At 34.0% G+C, this 20,749-nt stretch overlaps 1 protein-coding gene across 5 annotated transcripts in view; it reads right to left on the reverse strand.

The window, feature by feature from the left end:
* The window catches only part of mtor (mechanistic target of rapamycin kinase), a 236,007-nt gene extending 217,008 nt beyond the window's left edge, over nucleotides 1–18,999 (reverse strand). For all 5 annotated transcript variants that reach the window (XR_015496851.1, XR_015496852.1, XR_015496853.1 and 2 more), the window contains 9 exon segments: nucleotides 18,941–18,999; nucleotides 14,168–14,338; nucleotides 12,336–12,444; nucleotides 9,942–10,174; nucleotides 7,727–7,927; nucleotides 7,508–7,642; nucleotides 3,355–3,630; nucleotides 2,190–2,298; nucleotides 166–349 (listed from right to left, as the gene is read on the reverse strand). Coding sequence is in view for 1 of the 5 variants with exons in the window: in NM_001077211.3 (NP_001070679.3) it covers nucleotides 166–349; nucleotides 2,190–2,298; nucleotides 3,355–3,630; nucleotides 7,508–7,642; nucleotides 7,727–7,927; nucleotides 9,942–10,174; nucleotides 12,336–12,444; nucleotides 14,168–14,287 (1,367 nt within the window). In the remaining 4 variants the exon portion in view is untranslated.
* Nucleotides 19,000–20,749: the final 1,750 nt, after the last annotated feature.

Genomic DNA, 20,749 nt, shown 5'->3' on the forward strand with positions numbered 1-20,749 from the left:
CCCCGTAAAATGTTATAACTCCATCATTGTTTAAAGTAAAGAAAAGATCAAGTAGAGAAAATTTCCCACTCAAGGTCAGCACTTTGAATTACTTCAGCTACTGTTTAGAAGTGAGCTACTGTATGTACTGACAGTCTTCCAATTTAGATGGTTCTTGGTTCTTACTTGTGCGCAAAGTCTTTCGGTGGCAATGCAGCTTTGATAATCTCCAGGATCTTGCTTAGGTATGGCTGAATATCAGCCCTCACAGCCACCACCAGTAGCCCCAGCGCTTGAAATGCTGCCGTCCGCTCCTTTTCTTTTTTTAGGCAGCCCAGCAGGTGCCCCATAGTGTCCTGCAAATACTGATCTGAGGATTAAAAAAATGTACATAGGATGAAATCAAACAATCAAAACAAAATAATATGTTGTTTAATGTGCATAGGATGTCCTTAAAGATGCCATAGAATGAAAATCTGGATATACTTAGAAAATGCTGAATTTGCAGTGAAAAGCAGGCCAATCTGAACAAAAAAACAACTGTTACAGATACTGCACACTATGTTTCATTGGCCAAAATGTTTTCTATTGAGATCACAACAAATATATTTGTTTCCTTTATTTTTAAGCTCATCTAAGTTTGGATTAGTGTATATGGGACTCTTGTTTTGAAAAGATGAGATGCAGAAAAAGTAAATGAGCTTTCTGTGAAAAAGGCAGCCATGCATTCAATCAGCTAACAGCTCGTCATAATGCTAAATGCAGGATGTACAGATTGTACATTTATTCAATGCCACCCAGAAGAGGCATACATTTTAAATGTATGTTTTGTTAGTTTAACATGTATATTGTGAAATTTGGGGGTATGTTAGTAATGAGGCAACAAACACATGTAAACTGAGAATGAAAGAACTAAACTTTTAAAACTCATCTGTTTATGCAGAGGTTAATATTAATTACTGACAATGTTTTCATTAGCTAAAAACATAGCTAAAAACTTAATATATTATAATTATATTATAATTTATTTAATGCTTACAATGCAACATACAATTATATCCACTTATTTGGTAAACAAAACAAGTATATATAATATATAATATATTTTATATATTAAAAATATTGTATATAAATATATTATATCTTATATAATATATTTACTAAAAGACAAAACATATTACTTTACAAACTGTATTGTAAATAAATCATATGAACATGTTTATATTAGTCATTAACATTAATGAAATTAATGAAAAATATATATATAGAAATTTACACACATTTACACTAGTAAATAAACAGACTCGATGATCGGCTAAAAATCTGCGTAAATCTGTGGATTTCTGCGCGCGCAGATTCCATGTGGGCCTGCACATAACTCAGGAGCCTTAATGGAGAAGCAGACTCACTCTTAATATGTTCCACTTCAACACTTCAGGTGAAAACAATGTCATTTAATGGGAAATCTAATCAGTTTGTTCAAATATTCTTTGACATATGAATTATGACCATTTTACATGGGTGTATTTCAGACAACATCACGCTGCGTTTGAGCCAGGGGTGTCCAAAGTCAGTCCTGGAGGGCCTGTGTCCTGCTGATCTAAGCTCCAACTTGCTCTAACACACATGCCTGGAAGTTTCTAGTAAACCTATTAAGAGCTTGATTAGATGGTACAGGTGTGTTTGATTAGGGTTGGAGCTCCAGAACACCAGCCCTTCAGGACAGAGTGTGGGCAACCCCTGGTTTAAGCAGACACCGACACTGTAGAGCATCAGAGCAGAGCTCATTCATAATCATGACGATTCCGAATGTGGTTAAACCCATAAGTCTCAAAATCGATTCCTGGAAGGCCGCGGCTCTGCACAGTTTTGCTTCATTCCTAATCAAACACAGCTGATCCAACTAATTAAGGTGTTCAAGACTACTACAGACTATTAAGCGGGAGGTGGTTGGAGATAAACTGTGCGAAGCTGTGGCCCTCCAGGAATTGAGTTTGAGACCATTGGTCAAAATCATGCGTTTTTTATTCTTTAAAATAGCTTTTAAAACTATTTCAGGAGATTTGAACTTACCTAAGCCACATTCCTACTATGTACATATCACAGAACAATTTAGCATATTATAACAATGCACCCTACGGCACCTTTAAAATAAAAAACAATTATTGAAAAGCTTAAAGTTGAGAGATGATCACAATTTGGTGGATTACCAGTGAAAGTGTGAGGCTGGAAGGCAGCAAGTCGAGGCAGTAGGTTTAAGATTGTCATCTGGATTAGAGGATTCTTACTGGTCCTGTATTTCAGCACCCAACGGCACACCTGATAGAACAGCAAAGCAGTGATATTAGAAAATGTGTGCATATTTTCATTTATAAATTCCAATTTTAGAATTATCACCACCATTTTCATAATATTAATATAAATGGAAATTTCGATTTTTGTTAAGAAGAGTAAACAATGCAAATTTATTTTCACAGACTTGATCTTTGCTCATGTTTAGCAAGAGTTCCATTCATTTGAATAAAGATTGAGAATTATAACTATATTTTAATTTCTGAAGTACTTGACTTTAGAAATAACTTTAAAATGGTTATTTTTTTACTCCTACCTGTACATTAAATGAAAAAGAGAAATAAATGCTTAAAAAATAAATAAATAAATATGGAGACTAAATTTGTAATGAGGCAACAAACACATGTAAACGGCTCAGTATAAGAGTTTAATGCACTTTTATGCACCGTGTCATATCACTCATATTTTACTGTGATTATTCGAGAATGAAAGAACAACAATAAACTTTATTAAGCTCATCTGTTTATGCAAAGGTCAATAGTAATTGCAGCCAGCAATTTTATATATAGTTGAGGTCAGAATGATTTACCCCCATTTAATATGTATTTTTACAACACGTTTCTAAACATAAGAGTTTTATTAACTCATTTCTAATAACTGTTTCTTTTGTCTTTGCCCTGATGACAGTACATATTTTTACTAGATATTTTTAAGACACTAGTATCCTGCTTAAACTGCAATTTAAAGGTACAGTTAGGGTAATTAGGCAAATCATTGAATAATTGGAAAAAATATATAGGGGCTTATAATATTGACCCCTAAAATGTTTTTCAAAAATATTCAAAACTGCTTTTATCCTAGCCGAAATAAAACAAATAAGAAAATATATTATCGGAAAAATATTATCGGACATACTGTAAAAATTCCTTACTCTGTTTAACGTTATTTGGGAAATATTTGAAAAAGAATTCACAGGAGGGCTAATATTTACAGTTGAAATCACAAAATACAACTAAATGCCTCTCTTTCTGTCAGATATAATCATAATTGAGCCTATATTTATCTGTGTCTACATAAACATACCTGGTCAAAGCGCTCCTCCATCAGTTCTCTGCAGTAGCGGCTCTCCACCAGTGTGCTTTTCGAGGGAACAGGTGCAGCTCCAAAACTTAAGAAGCCCTGAGGTGTGCTGTAACCCAGCAGCCCCAGCAGAGCATTAGACTGCTGCGGCTGAACGGACTGAAAACTGGTGAAGGGCGTGATGTGACGAGGCTTAGTGCTGAAACCCATCAACTCCTTACAGTACTTATCATGAACCAACTGCTGCTGCGTGATCTCCTCCATCTCCTCTCTCATACGCTTCAAGAAAAGTAGCAAAAATAATTCATATTTAATTATTTAATTTTATAAAGTTAAAGTAAACTAAGGATGCCAATGTTATTCCAGTCATGTTGTTCTAACCCCGAGACCTTTGTTCATCTTTGTCAAAACATTCCATGTGACTTCAGTGGTTCAACTGTAATCGTACGAAGCTCTGACTAAACTTTTGTGTATCACAAAAACCATAAAAACTGTTAACCAATGTTTTCTTTTTCGCTGGGGTGCACATTTACTACAGGCAATACAACATATTCCCATTACACTCCATTCACATGGGCCGTCAACGCTTCTCATTCCCATAGGTGACGTCAATATTTGCTGAATTGAATAATTAATCCGTCGACACCGCTTCAGCAGCGTTGCTCTCTGCAGAAGTTGGAAATTTTTCAACTTTTCAATCGCGAACAGAATCGTCAGCCAATCAGATCGCTTTATGCAAATACCCCAGGTTAGACAGCAGCCAATTGCTGGTCTGCAAATTATTGGAATTGGAATAATTTCATTGGCTGACGCTGCTATGACAATCGTATCAGCCCCATGACATGCACTCCATCAAGCCTTGACAATGAAGCCCCAATCGGGCGTTAGAGTCAGCAGCGCAACACACAAGTGCCGTATTGCCCATAGTAAACGCCCACCCTGATCTTGATCTTTTTACCGTTTTTTTTTTTTTAACACAAAAAATGTTCTTGGAGATTTGTATATAATCATAATAAAGATTAACTATTTAAGTCGCATTGAATGTTCTGACAATGTTTTTTGGTTTCTTTTCTGAACTTTGTCTCTGGATCATTGCTGTCTATGGGAGGGGGGAGGGAGTCAGAGAGCTCTCTCAATTCATCTAAAATATCTTAATTTGTGTTCTGAAGATAAACAAAGGTCTCATGGGATTGGAACTTCATTTTGGGTGAACTAATCCTTTAAATAAACAAAGAGGAAACAAATAAAAACAAGTAAAAATGAACATTAAAGGAATACTTCGCCGTTTTTTGCTCATTTTACCCATCTCCTAGAGTTAAACAGTTGACTTAAACCATATTTGAATGCATTCAGCAGATCTACCAGCATGAGTGTATAGTTTTTAGTAATATTGGCCTATAAAATAGTCATTTTAAATTTCATATTACAAGATGTAACTACTGTTAATAACTAGTAAAATTATCAAAACACGTTTTTTTATTTAGCTTTTGAACGAAATGCTAATTGTCAAATTCAATTCAACTTCTTTTGCTCAGTCTAAACAAGAAATCTGCTGAATGAATTAAAAATTGGTTCAAGGCTTGTAAAGTTACTTTAAAAAAACATTTTTTTTTACTTTTAGTGTGTTCCTTTTACACTTTATTTGAACGGGGTGTTGATACATTTATAAACATGACATGTCTTGAATATAAAAGAGATTTTAAGCAGGCTTATGACAACTGTTGTTAAGTGTCATTCAGTCTTATTTAATGCAAAGATGACATTTTCTTTATGACAGCCTGACATAACCAAATACCTCAGAACTTGTCTTTGCATTTGTCATGACAACTTGTCATTACAATAAAAACATAACTCGTCATAAATCGGTCATAAACATGAGGCTATTTTTTTTTGCCAATTTAACCAATTATAAACAACAAAAAACAAACATTTTGATGTTCTCACAGCGATTCCCATGTAGGAAAAGCACTTACTCCTCTCCATCTGAATCTTGCACGTCATCAATGATGTCATGTCAAAACAGCCTATATTCTGTTAGATAATTTACTAACATCCTCATTAATACAAATGACATTTTAATGATAAAATTATATTAGTACCACTGTAGTTGAGGTCAAGAAAAATATTAATGATTATATGAAATGTATATAAAATTCATGACACAGTAATAATGGCCGCATGGCAATCATGTTTATGACAAATGGTGAGGTTTGACAATGTCAGGAGACAGGTTGTGATGCACTTATTTATGTCAAGTTGTCATGACAAAAACATCTCAAATGTCATCTTTGCATTTGAAATGGCATAACGCAAATGAAACTTTATAGACCCTTTTAACATTTCCGGGTTTCTCAGTAGCGGAAGTCGTCACAGTTGGGAGGACTTAAAGTGTTATAACAACAACAAGGTTATAAAGACTTTCAAGAAAAGAAAGAAATTGTGGGAGACTGATGACTGTGGCCAGAGGAGAGAATAAAGTCAAATCTACTGTTCTGTCCCATAGACACAGGCATTAGAACCCCTCTCATATAATACATATAAATGTTAATTTTTTTTTTGTTTTTTTTTTTATTTACAAAAAAGCTAAAGGATTTAAGATTCTGAAGACCATTTAACACGTCATAACAGGTTTGTGAAAAGGGTCCATGACAGTTAAAAAAAAAAAAAATATATATATATATATATATATATATATATATATATATATATATATATATATATATATATATATATATATATATATATATATATATATATATATATATATTGTAGCGAGCACACGCATGCCACGTCGCCCTGGTCGCAGATCCACCCCAGCTGGATCATCATTAACACCGGATCGCTCACAGCTGGACCTCATCAGAAGGAGAGGCATATAAGCCAAGCCCACGCAAGAGGAAGACGAGCTTCATTCAACTAATGACTCCCTGCGCTAATGCTTGTCTCTCTGTCTCTCCTCCACAGCAGACTCCAGCTCGTGACGATCCTACACCCGACTACTCACTGTCCTTCACCTACTTCCCGGAGCACCAGAGCACCTCACCTCTAAGAAGAGCACCATATTCACACCCTGCACTTTGTAAATAAAGCACCCTCCGGGGACTTGTCTGTAAACTTATCCAACTGTGTCGGTGTTTTCCCTCTGCCTCGCTACAATATATATATATATATATATATATATATATATATATATATATATATATATATATATATATATATATATATATATATATATATAAATTGATATATATATATATATATTGATATATATATATTGATATATATATATATTGATATATATATATATTATATATATATATATATATATATATATATATATATATATATATATATATATATATATATATATATATATATATTTATATATATATATAAATATATATATATATATATATATATATATATATATAAATATATATATAAATAAATAAATAAATATATATATATATATATATATATATATATATATATATATATATATAGTATTAAAAATGTATATATATGTATATAATCATATATATCAGGGGTGTCAAAATTAATTGTTTCTTCGATGCACTGCGATCCAGACATGGACATTTTAGTATCGCTTCAGTAATAATCATAACCGGTTATTATGTACTAGAGGTGTGAACCTACACTGGTCTCAAGGTTCGGTTATGATTATCACAGCATCGATTTGGTTCAATTCGATATCTCAGTGCATCACGGTGCACTGATGATACTTTCCATACACAGTTTTATATTTTCTTCACAGCACAGCAATTCTTGTTGACTGTTTGTATTAAAGGACAAAATTGTATTACAAATAATATATAAATATATTTATGCATTTTAATACAAGAATTGCTGTGCTGTGAAGAAAATATAAAACTCTGTATGGAAAGCAGTGTCAATGCATCGATATATATATATAATCTCATTCACATTCATGACGTGATATAAATGTTTTATGACAGTCTTATGAACACTCACTTCAAGTAAAGTGTTAGCAAAGGGACAAAGAAGAAGAGGAAGTGAACAAGCAAAAAAAAAAGCTTTTACTAAACAAATAGCTTATGAGCAAAACAAACAAACAAAAATGACCAACAGATTAGAAGCAAGACAAAAGAATAAGAAAAGAAACTACATGTCATACCTCTCCCTCCATACTGCTTATTCGCACTAGCTCATTGAGAATCAGTAGAGCTCCATGTACACGATCATCCTTATTCATCCCTTTCTCTTTCGCCAGAGTCTCATCAAAACCCTTCTCGGCTTCCTCAAATGTTTGCTGTTTATGACACCAAAACACAAAGAACGTGTGAATGACCATACGCTTTTACCTGAAGACGGTTAGGTGTGTGTTGATCCTCACCTTGTACCACTGTGGTTTCTGCATCTCTTTGGTCTCTCTCTGAGTGGTAAGGATCAGACAAGCTCTGAGAGCAGATACTGCGCCCTCACGAATGGCCTGTTTGGAGTCCCACACTGCATAAAAAATGTTATCAAAGAATGGCTGCACCTGCTGGAAAAAAAATGTAGGTGCGCTGACAGCCAGTTCTCGTAACACCAGCACCTAAAAAACAAAAATACAAACAAATGTCGAATGGGGTCAATTCACTGAAGAGAGCAACAAGATGGCATGTTCAGGAAGCTAAAAGACACCAAAAATGTAGGACTGTTAAATGATTGATCGTGTCTACTCACCAACTAAATAAAGTTTGTGCTTAAAGAGTATTTTTGTGTGTGTGTGCTATATATGTATATATAAATACACACATCCATGTGTTGTGTGTTTCTACACTACCTGACAAAAGTCTTGTCGCCTATCCAAGTTTTAGGTAAAACAAATAATACCTTGACTTGTAGTTGATTATTTGGTATCAGAAGTGTTTTATATGAAAGGCAAAGCCCTCTAGATTACGCTTATTTTACTAAAATAAAATATAATCAAGCCTTGATTTTTAATTATTTATTTGGACAGTAATTTCTGACTTTGCTGTGAAGTCTTGTCACTTAACAGAAATGATGTACAAGACAGAATATGAGCTTGGAGGACTGCATCCACACATATCTCCAATGACTTAAAGAACTTATTAATAAAGTCTTCTAAAATGACAAAGAAAGCGTTCTTGCAGGACTCCCAGAGTTCATCAAGATTCTTTGGATTCATCTTCAATGCCTCCTCCATTATCTTACCCTAGACATCCTCAATAATGTTCATGTCTGGTGACTGGGTTGGCCACCTTGCACCTTGACCTTCTTTGCTTTCAGGAACTTTGATGTGGAGACTGAAGTATGAGAAGGAGCGCTATCCTGCTGAAGAGTTTGCCCTCTCCTGTGGTTTGTAATGTAATGGGCAGCACAAATGTATTGATATCTCAGGCTGTTGATGTTGCCATCCACTCTGCAGATCTCTCCCATGCCCCCATACTAAATGTAACGCCAAACCATGATTTTTTTCATCCCCAAACTTGACTGATTTCTGTGAGAATCATGTGTCCGTGTGGGTTTCAATAGGTCTTCTGCAGTATTTGTGATGATTGGGATGCAGTTCAATAGATGATTCATCTGAAAAATCTACCTTCTGATACTTTTACAAATGATCAACCAGAAGTCAAGTTATTATTTGTTGCTCTTACAACTGGAATCGATGACAAGACTTTTGTCAGGTAATGCGTATAATGTATGTGTGTGTACACATTTAAGTTATTTGTTATTTATATCTACATACGAGACACAGTATACATAAATTATGTAAATACAAGCTCTTGTATGTGATTAGTGGGCAGAGTTTTTAGCCCATCATTGAGTCTTATCTATTTACTTATTAAATTGTGTGTAGATTAATTTTTATTCATATTAATTTCAGTAATATTATTGACTGATATGCAAATGTTTATATAATTTATTTACAATAACAATAATACAATAATAATATGACATTTATGACTGGTTTTGTGCTTCTGGTCATGAATAATTTCAACTTCTACTTCATAAAATGGCATTGTCTCTCCTTAAAATGGGTTAGAAAATTGTCTTCAGACATTAAAGTTTTATAATAAGGTTTTTATCTCAGCATAACAGTGAGACTGGTTAAAAAAAAGTGTATTAAGGTTGATAATAGTGTATAACGGGCAATTTAGTTGTCAACTAAGGGTGCTTTCACACCTGTGAATTGATTCAGTTGTTCCGAAACAGAGATTACAATTGTTACATTGTTGCTCTTTGCTCTTGGAGCAGTTCGTTTGTGTTTGCGGGCATCCGGAGACTCGCGAAACTTCCCGCCCTACTCATAACTCTCTCTTCATATAGCCGTAAGCCTATTACATATGCACAAAACACTGTGATATAACCGCGCTCGGATCGGATCGCTTTCTCACTGCAATCGAACCACTCCAGGGTTCGTTTCAATCGAGCCGTGACCACCTAATTCAAGCGATCTCGGAGCGATTACTTTGGCGCGGAACAGAGCGCGATTGCCCTGTTCACATATGCCAATCGAATCGCGCTAACTAGGCAAACGAGATACGTTCCGAAACAAAAGTGTAGGTGTGAAAGCACCCTAAATAGTAATATGATCTACGCACCGCTGCATGTCGTCTGCCTTCATTCCTGTCTGCTCCCAGCCACTCCAGAGCTCTCTTCACCTCAAACTCCACATACTCTGCAGTGAAGGTGTCTCCCGCCATGGACAGGTGACCCATGGCTTTAGAGGCCATCTCCATGACCACTGAGTCACTGGACGGAAGCAGGTTCCGCAAATAGTTGGCAAAGCGGCTGATACGGGTGGCATTTCCTCCCTCCACTCCAATCAGGCTCACTGGAAAGATGCATATTACACATTAGCTAAAGAAAACACATTTCAATCCATGCTATTTAATAGACACACGTAACATTACCACTTCAGTTTACATATTCTATTACAATATAAATAACAAAATATATACAGTTGAAGTCAGAATTATTAGCCCCCCTGAATTATTATCCCCCCGTTTTTTTCCCCCGATTTCTGTTTAACGGAGAGCAGATTTTTTCAACAAATTTCTAAACATAATAGTTTAATAACCCATCTCTAATAACTGATTGATTTTATCTTTTCCATTATGACAGTAAATAATATTTGACTAGATATTTTTAAGACACTTCTGTACAGCTTAAAGGGACATTTAAAGGATTAACTAGGTTATTTAGGTTAACTAAGCATGTTAGGGTAATTAGGCAAGTTTTTGTATAATGATGGCTTGTTCTGTAGACTATCAAATGAAAATATAGCTTAAAGAGGCTAATAATAAATAGGTTTAAAAAAATAAAATAGGTTTAAAAAAATTAAAAACTGCTTTTATTTTAGCCAAAATAAAACAAATAAGACTTTCTCCAGACGAAAAAAACATTATCAGACCTAGTGTAAAACTTTCCTTGCCCTGTTAAACATCATTAGGGAAATATTTAAAAAAGAAAAAAAATTCAAATGGGGGGGGCTAATAATTCTGACTTTAACTGTATACATATATTTTTTCTGTATTGCTGTATAGCCGAGTATGTGTTAGTTTTATTTATAATGTTACTTTATTTATCTTATTAATATTATTATTATTATTATTATACATTTTGTGTTTTGCCCTAAATATTCTTTTGGATGCAATTATATACTGTTTGGTTTAGAGAAAAAGAAAATATGAATTAATTTTGTTTTCTACTATAGATTGGAACAGTTGATGTCTTACTGATTATTATTAATATTTGATACTGTAACTGATACGCAGTGGCGGATTTAGACATGGGCATTATGGACGGTCCCCGAGGGTGGCATCTTGCTGGGGGTGGCACATGAAGATGGTGCAAAAAAAAGTGCCCCAGTTTCAATCAAACGTGGCCTAGTAAAGCTTTAGAATACAATTTACTTTATGCAAGTGAATTCATTTGGGGTGGTAATCCCAGAATAAAGACGTTAGGGGTTATTCACATTTTGCATCTTTTACACGTGCAAGTTTATTATTGTCTATTTGCAACTGAAACAACACTGGTCAAAACAAATTGACGCATGTATGCAGAAAACAGTTCCCGCGTGCCTCACGCACTGCTCCTGCTCATGGTGTGAATCCTAGTTGTTTACATGCACGCCAATAAAAAACACGCCGCTCATGTGCTGTGAAACCAGAGTAACAGCGGTGCCGGCACGCAGCTAGTTTTGCAAGTCAACAAAGCTATTATTATAAGTTATTATATGATAATGATCTTTTTTTGAGCATGGCTATGAAGCAGAAAGGAGAGATGATGACACTTAATAACATTCATTCTCGACCATGAGTCGGGTCTAAAACAACAGATAATGCTATAAAACATATCTTTTGTATTCAATAGTTATCAAATTTATTATTCATGCAGAAGATTTAAAAGTGATCTTAGCATATCTCTGCAGTTACATTGTTTTCATTTACATTTAGGATTGATTTGTTATTTATTTAGAATAATAGTTGTATTATAATAATAATAATAATTGTATTTGTTTAAAATAATATAAATAAATTGTTGTTTATTGAAAATAAAGAAATATATTTAAATGTATTTAATATATATATATATATATATATATATATATATATATATATACACATACACATATATATATATATATACATATACATATATATATATATATATATATATATATATAAATATATATATATATATATATATATATATATATATATATATATATATATATATATATATATATATATATATATATATAATTTTTTTTATACATATTTAAATGTGTATAAATATATATAAAATATATATGAAGTAAACCACATAGCGTCTTTATTACTAAGGGGATGGAGTGTATTTGGGGTGGTTCGCCCACGGTGCCATTTAAACTAGAAACGCCACTGCTGATATGTATCAATAAAAAAAACTTAAACTAAAAAAAATAAATAAATATATATATATATATATATAAAAGTGATTTTCATGCTCACCTATGGCAAGGATACCGCCTTTTTTCTCATTCACATCTGAGCTGGAAACCAACTCAAAAATGTGGTGGTTCAGTTCATCGTAGAAAGTGGTGGCTTCATCTTGGCTCAGCTTGAGTATGAAACAAAAACACAGCAAATTAAATATGTTTTGATCTGTTTTGTAAGCTTTAAATAAGGATGCCATTTGCAATAAATTTTCCAACAAAAGCACAAAACTGAATATCATTCAGACACATTAAATCACTTCTACAAAAAAAGCACTGAATAGACACTGCATGTGATGGCTTGAGAGGTCACTATGTGTTGTTGAGCCAAAACTAAACATACCTAAAATGAACAAATAAATTTAGTAGTGCTGGGCATAAATGAATAGCAATTAATCGCATCCAAAATGAAAGTTTAATTTAAATTTAAGTGTGTGTACTGTGTATATTTATTATGTATATACAGTTGAAACCAGTAGTTAACATACACTATAAAAAGGCACATAACCATTTAAAAAAGGCAAATGTTAATGTGACTAAACTTTTTTTTTCTTTTAGGTAAGTTGGGATTATCAAATTTGTTTCTGTTATGCTTAATAGCAGAATAATGAGAGATATTTTTTGAGAAATTGATATAACTTTTCTTGAAAGTCAAGTTAACATACAATAAGATTATTATGCCTTTGAAGAAGCTCAGATGATGGTGTTGAGGTTTTGGAAGTTTCTGATTGGCTAATTGACAACATTTGAGTTAATTGGAGGCACAACTGTTGAACAGTATTTAGGGAAAACCTCAAACACACTGCTTCCTTGTGACAACATGGGTAAATCAACTAGCCAGAATCAACAAAAAAAGCCAGATTACAATTTGCTAAATTACTCTGGGAAAAAGAATAATTTTCGTAGACATGTCCTGTGGCCTGATGGAACTAACATTAAACTGTTTGGCCATAATGACCAGTGTTACATTTGGAGGACAAAGGGGAAAGCTTACAAGCCTAGGAACACCATCCCAACTGTAAACTATGGGGGCGGCAGCATCATGTTGTGGGGCTGTTTTGCTGCAGGAGGGACTGGTCCACTTCACAGTAAAGATGGCATCATGAAGAAAGAACATTATGTAGAAATACTGAAGTAACATCTCAAGACATCAGCCAAGAAATTAAAACTTGGCCACAAATAGGTCTTCCAAACAGACCATGACCCTAAGCATTATGCCAAATTAGTTAAAATGTGCTTTAAGGATAACAGAGTGAATGTTTTGGAGTGGCCATCACAAAGCCCTGATCTCAATCCTATTGAAAATTTGTGGGCAGAGTTGAAAAAGCTTGTGCGACAGACAACAAATCTAACTCAGTTACACTAATTCTGTCAGTAGGAATGGGCCAAAATTCCTTCAAACTTTTGTGAGAAGCTTTTGGAAGGATACCAAAACATTTGACCAAAGTTATACAGTTTAAAAGCAAAGCTAAAAAATACCAAGGAAATGTATGTGAAACTTTTTACTGTAGAAATGACAAAAAAAAAAATTCTCAAAAAAAAAAACATTCTTCATTATTCTGGCATTCAGCAAATGTAACTCATTTAGGTAATCCTAACGGACCTGAAATAGTAAACGTAAAGTATGATTTACCATCAGACATTTTTTTAAAAATGGTTATGTTCCTTTATTTAGAGTGTATGTAAACTTCTGGTTTCAACTGCATAAACGCACACACGCATGCATAAATTTGAGAATATGTTTATACAATATATATATATATATATATATATATATATATATATATATATATATATATATATATATATATATATATATATATATATATTGGTAAGGTATTTATTTACCTCTCTTAGTTCTGTCGTGACGTAGTGCTGAAGGTCTTTGGCAGCTTTGGCACGAGTGTCTTCATTGCGACTCTTCAGGCCACTCACAAACTGCTGCAGAACTGTGGCAGTGCCAGACATGCTGGCAGCGAAGATGCAGATCTCAGTAGATCTGCCTTTTATTCAAACGCCCTGCCAAATCACAAACAACTGTGTTAGGTTACTGTGCAAAGCCAAGAGATATGTTGACGATGAGTGACGTCCAGGCAAGAATAAACCTCTTTGCATAAGCATTGCTGTTTTAGACAGTATTTTTACTAACATCTGATGCATTTTAAATCGAGGATAACAAATAAATGAAAAGTAAAAATATTGACAATATTATAGACTCATGTAATACGCTGGTTTCTAAAATTAGGCGTTTTGGTGGGTTTTAAACAAACAAAAAACATTAAATTGTTGTAATTTTCAACTAAACCATACACTTTAAATAATCTAATCACTATTGTATTTAAGTTAAATCATTTTTAAATTGTCAGTTGTATTTAAAGAAAAGTTATGCTGAATAACTAAATGGCTATCTTCTTTTTTTAGTGGGGCCAGAGAAAATTTTGGCAGGGCAAGTAAAAATCTGGCCAGTAGCAAAAAATCTTGGTCTGTATAACCTGGCCACTGCCATTTTACCCATTTATTTTTCAGCACCCAGAGTTGCTTTGGTGAAAAACACACTGTATTTCATTTTAGTTTTGAAGAGTGCCTCAATGTACGTGGCCACAGCCAAAAACAAAAATTGACCTCTGGAGGACAGTTGCAGCCTCCGAAATAAGAAGTACATTCAGAGTTATGTGCTTGAGGTGGATTTATTTAGAAATCAGAAATATTATAAACGCATACATTTAGTTTACATTGTACGACTCAATGTGAGTTTTTGATTGTGCACAGGCACCCTTTTGTACACATGCAACATCGGCCCGAGCTCACAAAATCCAGCAGCCTGACGTCCCAGGGCTTTGCTTTTTCCAGTCGTTCTATTAAAACCTCCAGCTGCCCGACAGGTAATCTTAGTGGAAGTAAAAATACATTTCAATTCCTTTACATTCACTTAAAATGTTATAATTATGTGATATACGGCAACAATAAATCCAGTTTTTTACTTGAGAAAAACCACAATCTAGTGTTTCAATGCACAGCACTGAAGCACACAAACACTCATCACTCACACAGATGTCGCATCGACACAAAAATTCAGATACACAGTCTGAGCCAGGCTTTAAAATTTATAATTATACGTGTTAGATTTGAAATCAATTTCAAATGTGTCTAACATTCTACCAGCAGCATAACGGTAAACTGAACATCCTGATTCGTCCGGTTACACTGTATAAAATTTCCAGATTTTCACATCACGTTACTTAATTTTTCACAGTATATTACATCAGTGTAATTTTACAGGATTTAACTGTAAAAAAAAAAAATCACAGTAATGTGTTGTGTTCATTTTATTGTGAAATTAATGCAGGCAGCATGATTACAGCTAATTACTGTAAAAGGGCTATATCTTTTGCATGTTAATTCAAACTCTGTTTATTTCATTCAACATAGACATTGATACAAATTAACCTTTTTGCTAGTATTGGCCATTTTTGATATTTAGAAATAACAGAATGTTATTGTAGCCCCCAAAACAATTTGGTTACGTCTTTAAAAGCTTGAAAGAAAAATCATCCTGTTTTGAAACGACATGAACGTCTTAGTAAATTTTCGTTTTTAGGCGTACATGCATCTTTATTTAATTTTATACGGTTAACATGGAAATATGAAATAATTTTAATGAACATAACTTTGTGCTTAACCAAAAATATAATAAACTCTAAAAAAAAAAGTAATTGATTCATGAACCAAAGACTTTAATGCACCCAAAATGATTTCAAAGTCAAGGTTAATGTCGGAATGACTAGCCGAGGAAAGCCTGCTTCACAGTATAAGGTAGTTAATTCGACAAGAAAATACGGTGAAATCACAGTATGGACTTCACTTTCTACTGTGAAGTTACACTATATGGCTGTAATTTCACAGTAATTTAATGTAACAAAATCACAATTACAGTGAACTGTTTGCAGTTGCTGCAAATTTATTGGATGCACATCCATGATGAGAATCTCCCGTTCCACCACATCCCAAAGGTGCTCTATTGGATTGAATTCTAGTGACTGTGGAGGCCATTTGAGTGCAGTGAGCTCATTGTCATGTTCAAGAAACCAGTCTGAAAAGATTTGCACTTTATGACATGGAGCATTATGCTGCTGGAAGCAACCATCAAAAGATGGGTACACTGTGGTCATAAAGAGATGGACATGGTCAGCAACAAATACTCAGGTAGGCTGTGGCGTTGACATGATGCTCAATTGGTACTGAGTGTGCAAAGAAAATATCCCCCACACCATTACACAATAACCGGCCTAAACCGCTGTTACAAGCAGGCACGTGCACACATAGGGCTCAACCTGTGCAGTGCACATGCCCTTTTCAGTCTTGGATAGAAAGTGCCCTTCCAAAACGATCTAAAGTACCCCAACAACCCCCTTCTCTTCTACCTCGGTTGTAATGAGTGGTTATTTGAGCTACTGTTGCCTTTCTATCAGCTCAAACCAGTCTGGCCATTCTCCTCTGACCTCTGGCATCAACAAGGCATTTGCGCCCACAGAACTGCCGCTCACTGGATATTTTCTCTTTTTCGGACCATTCTCTGTAAACCCTTGAGATGGTTGTGCGTGAAAATCCCAGTAGATCAGCAGTTTCTGAAATACTTAGACCAGCTTGTCTGGCACCGACAACTATGCCACATTCAAAGTCACTTAAACCACCTTTCTTCCCTATTCTGATGCTCGGTTTGAACTGCAGCAGATCATCTTGACCATGTCTACACGCCTAAATGCATTGAGTTGCTCCCATGTGATTGGCTGATTAGAAACTTGCATTAAAGAGCAGCTGGACAGCTGTACCTAATAAAGTGGCCGCGGAGTGTATATTGTTAGCATTGACAGTCATTTAGTTATTATTAATAGTATTTTTTTTTACTTTCTCTCATTTTTAATTTAGTTTTCATATTTTTAATATTAACTTATTTCTGTGCGATTTCTGGACATTATTGTTTTGAATAATTATTATCACCAACCACTGTAACTATACCTTTATTTAGCATCAATGTACATTGCTTTATTACATACGTATGACAATTACATATGAAACTTAAATCGAAATATATTGGTAACAATGACATATTCAAGTATAATGGTCAAGACTATTATGTTTAGAGGTCACATCTTTAGCTTTCAAGCATACTTGGATAAATTGGATATATGCCATTGTTACCCATGTAACTAGATTTAATAGGGAACCAATATCATCACTGTCCTTACCGGATTCTAAATTTATATACATGACCTACTGACTCACTAACTTGGGAGCTAGGGAGCAGATTGAGATGCACTATATTTCAACAAATAATACCGAAATCTCATTAAAAGTCAGACTGTCGAAAAGAAGGGAAGTAGGGCTTTTCTGATATTCTATATGGTTTTACTTGTTTGCGATAATGCCACTTTGCAAACCATGACTACTGAGCAAGAGAGCAGACAAGCATTGTCATTAAAGTGAGTTCACTCAAAAATAAAATAGCTGGCATCATAGACTTCCATTCATTTGTTGCAAACCTGTTTGAGTTTCTTTCTTCTGTGGAACGCAAAGAAATACTGAATGCTGTTCTAGAGCTAAAGTTGGTTCTATATTCGCACATTCGTTCATTTAGAAGCCTCTATATTGTTTACCGTGTTACTTTAAATATTCGATCGAAATTAGCATGCAAGTATGACTTCAAAACAACAGTATCACTATCTAATTGACTTTGAACAAAGTTGTACTTTGATAATCATTGGCTGCTTATATGATTTCCCTATTTAGAATTGGCAAAGAATACTTTTCTGAAATTAAACTATTAGGGAGAAAGTCTGAATATCCGAATATGAAACCAACTTTACCTCTATAATGCTGTTGGGACAAAACAGCCATTGACCTACATTATTTCATCATATTTTTTGTTCCAATAATGGATATCAGAACATCTTGTTTAGTGTATTTACTTAAAATTAATGAGAGGAGGTAAAGGGTGAGGAAAAGTTCATTTTGGGGTGAACTATCCCTTTAAGTATCTATAGAATTCTTCACTCGTTTTAATTATTCTGTCCCATTAGACCACACTCTATTAAATACGTCAAAATAAGGACAGCAGTGTCAGTTATGCTAGTGTCAAATATGCTAACAGTTACAGTAAATCTAATAGGGTTCATTCATAACGTGTAAGGTTTGAACGAACAGTTATTCGCGTGCCAGCTCAGATGCTGACCACAAACTCAACACCATACCCATTTAATGAACATTATTAGCAAATGAATGAGATTAAAATCGTCAGTTGATCTCCAAAATGCATGAAGAATACATAACCTACAACTCCCAAAGCAAATCCTTCTCCCTAGCTTATTTTCACGTACTGTTATCATTATTAAGACATGCTCGGCGGTTTCAAACTCGAATGAAAATAAAATTAAATTAAAATACTTATAGAAATAATAATATGTAACGAAACAAAACAATAACATAACGCATAGCGGTTAGCCAGGGGTGCTATCTGTAGCTATCATTTAGCACTTATGGCTGTTAACAGCTTACGTAATATAAGAATAATAAAACATTACAAACTGTTTTTATGTGAATTTAAAAATAGGCAATATTTCTTACTTGTACAGAGGGTTTTCCGCTAAATGTGTTACACTCGTGAAAACTGCACACTAGAAGGCGGGCACAACGACTGAGTGACGTCGCATCTGCCAATGAACAGCCATAACTGCCCAGTTGAACCAACCGTTTGCTCAGGCGGAATCAGGAAACACACGGAGCGTGAATTCCAATTCACATACAAGCCGTACGTACAAAAATTGCGTAGAGCAATGGTAACAGCATAGAAATACGCAAGAACAGTAAATGTTTGACGCTGCTCACCGATTGACGTTGACAAGTTTGTCTCAATATTTGCTTACAATACAGAGTATAAATTACAATGTTTGTCGATGAAAAAAGATATAAGGATGAGAAAGAAAGAACGAGAGAAAAATAAAGAACATGATACAATCTTGAGGGTAAAACATTTAAGAATATATTACAGTATATAAATTAAAGTCATTACAAAGCAAATTAGTCTTGTTTGCTTTATTATTTTTAGATAATAAAATTAAATGTAAATAATGACTAAATTCTTGCAAAACAAAAACAAAAAAAAACAGGAAAATATGGTTTGGTATGAGTAAATTCCAAAACAAATTTGTGTATATAGAATTTACGAAGAAAATAAATTCAATTCATGACAAAACAAGCATTTCTTTTAGTAGAGGCAGATTTATAATTACCAAAAATAATTTCTTTAAAATTAACAGAAACGTCTTGCTATATATTATCATTAATAAATGAGCCAATACGTTTCCAAAATTGGACAGCATAATTATAATTCCAAAATAAATGAAAATCAGTTTCAGTATGAAATTGACAAAATGAACATTTTACATCAACAGGGTGCGATAGTATGCTAAAGGACTTTTAGTTTGTCAGTAACCTGGGCTAAGCGCTTCCGGTGAACTGTATCCATTACAAAATCGGCGCGTTTAAGGTTTGTTTTCTTTAAAATTCAGCTATCTCCATATATGTGTGGTATCCGATATAAAGTTGGTCTCAGATTGTACAAGAAACACTGCATTAAATTACATTTCCCCCTCCATGTCATTAAAATATGAACATTTATTTTACCCTAGTATATTCAATGGAGCTTCTGCGCTAGCCTGCTGATTCTGACGGGCGCGTGCGAGTTAACGGCTTTTTGTCTGGTTTTACGCTTGAGCAACTAAATGAATGCCAAAGTCTATTTAACTGATTGTATTTTAATTACATTACAACATCGATGCTGTAAAAGCAACCTTATAAAATGTAAAAAAGTCACATTAACCGTTAACCGGAAGTTTATCAGTATGGGAAGAAACACTAGCTTCGCATATACCGTATATGAGAATTAAACTTTTAAAAAATTTGTTTAATAGGATAAAATACTTTGACCTTGTTGGTGAAGAAATATTTTTGTTGCAAAGACCATATTTTTTCTAATTTTGTAATTTCTATCTTTTTTATTAGAAAAACTAATTTTATTTATAAACATCTCTGTCGAATCAGAAAAGTACGCTTTTTTTAGGAGGGAGATGATTGCTATTTTTAAAGGTTCACAAAACCCTCTAGTACTTTTTTTTTAGATGTTAACAGATTTGTATGTGTTGAGCATCAGTTAAGATAATGTTAGCACCTCTCAGCTTTGTGGGGAAAACTGGATAATTTGGAGTTTTTGTCAGCTTATTTCAGCTTCCGGGTTTAAAATGATTTTTGGGGCGGGATCAAAATTGGCAACGTAGCGCAAAATTGCAAGTGTAAAAAGGCATGGTTTCTCATTATTATTCATAGCTGAGTTTTCTTATCCTATGAGAACAGCCGGCTGCTTAATTATTCATGACT

Source organism: Danio rerio, chromosome 8 (genome assembly GCF_052040795.2).
Source record: "Danio rerio strain M-AB ecotype USA chromosome 8, GRCz13ab, whole genome shotgun sequence".
Classification (NCBI taxonomy): Eukaryota; Metazoa; Chordata; class Actinopteri; order Cypriniformes; family Danionidae; genus Danio; species Danio rerio.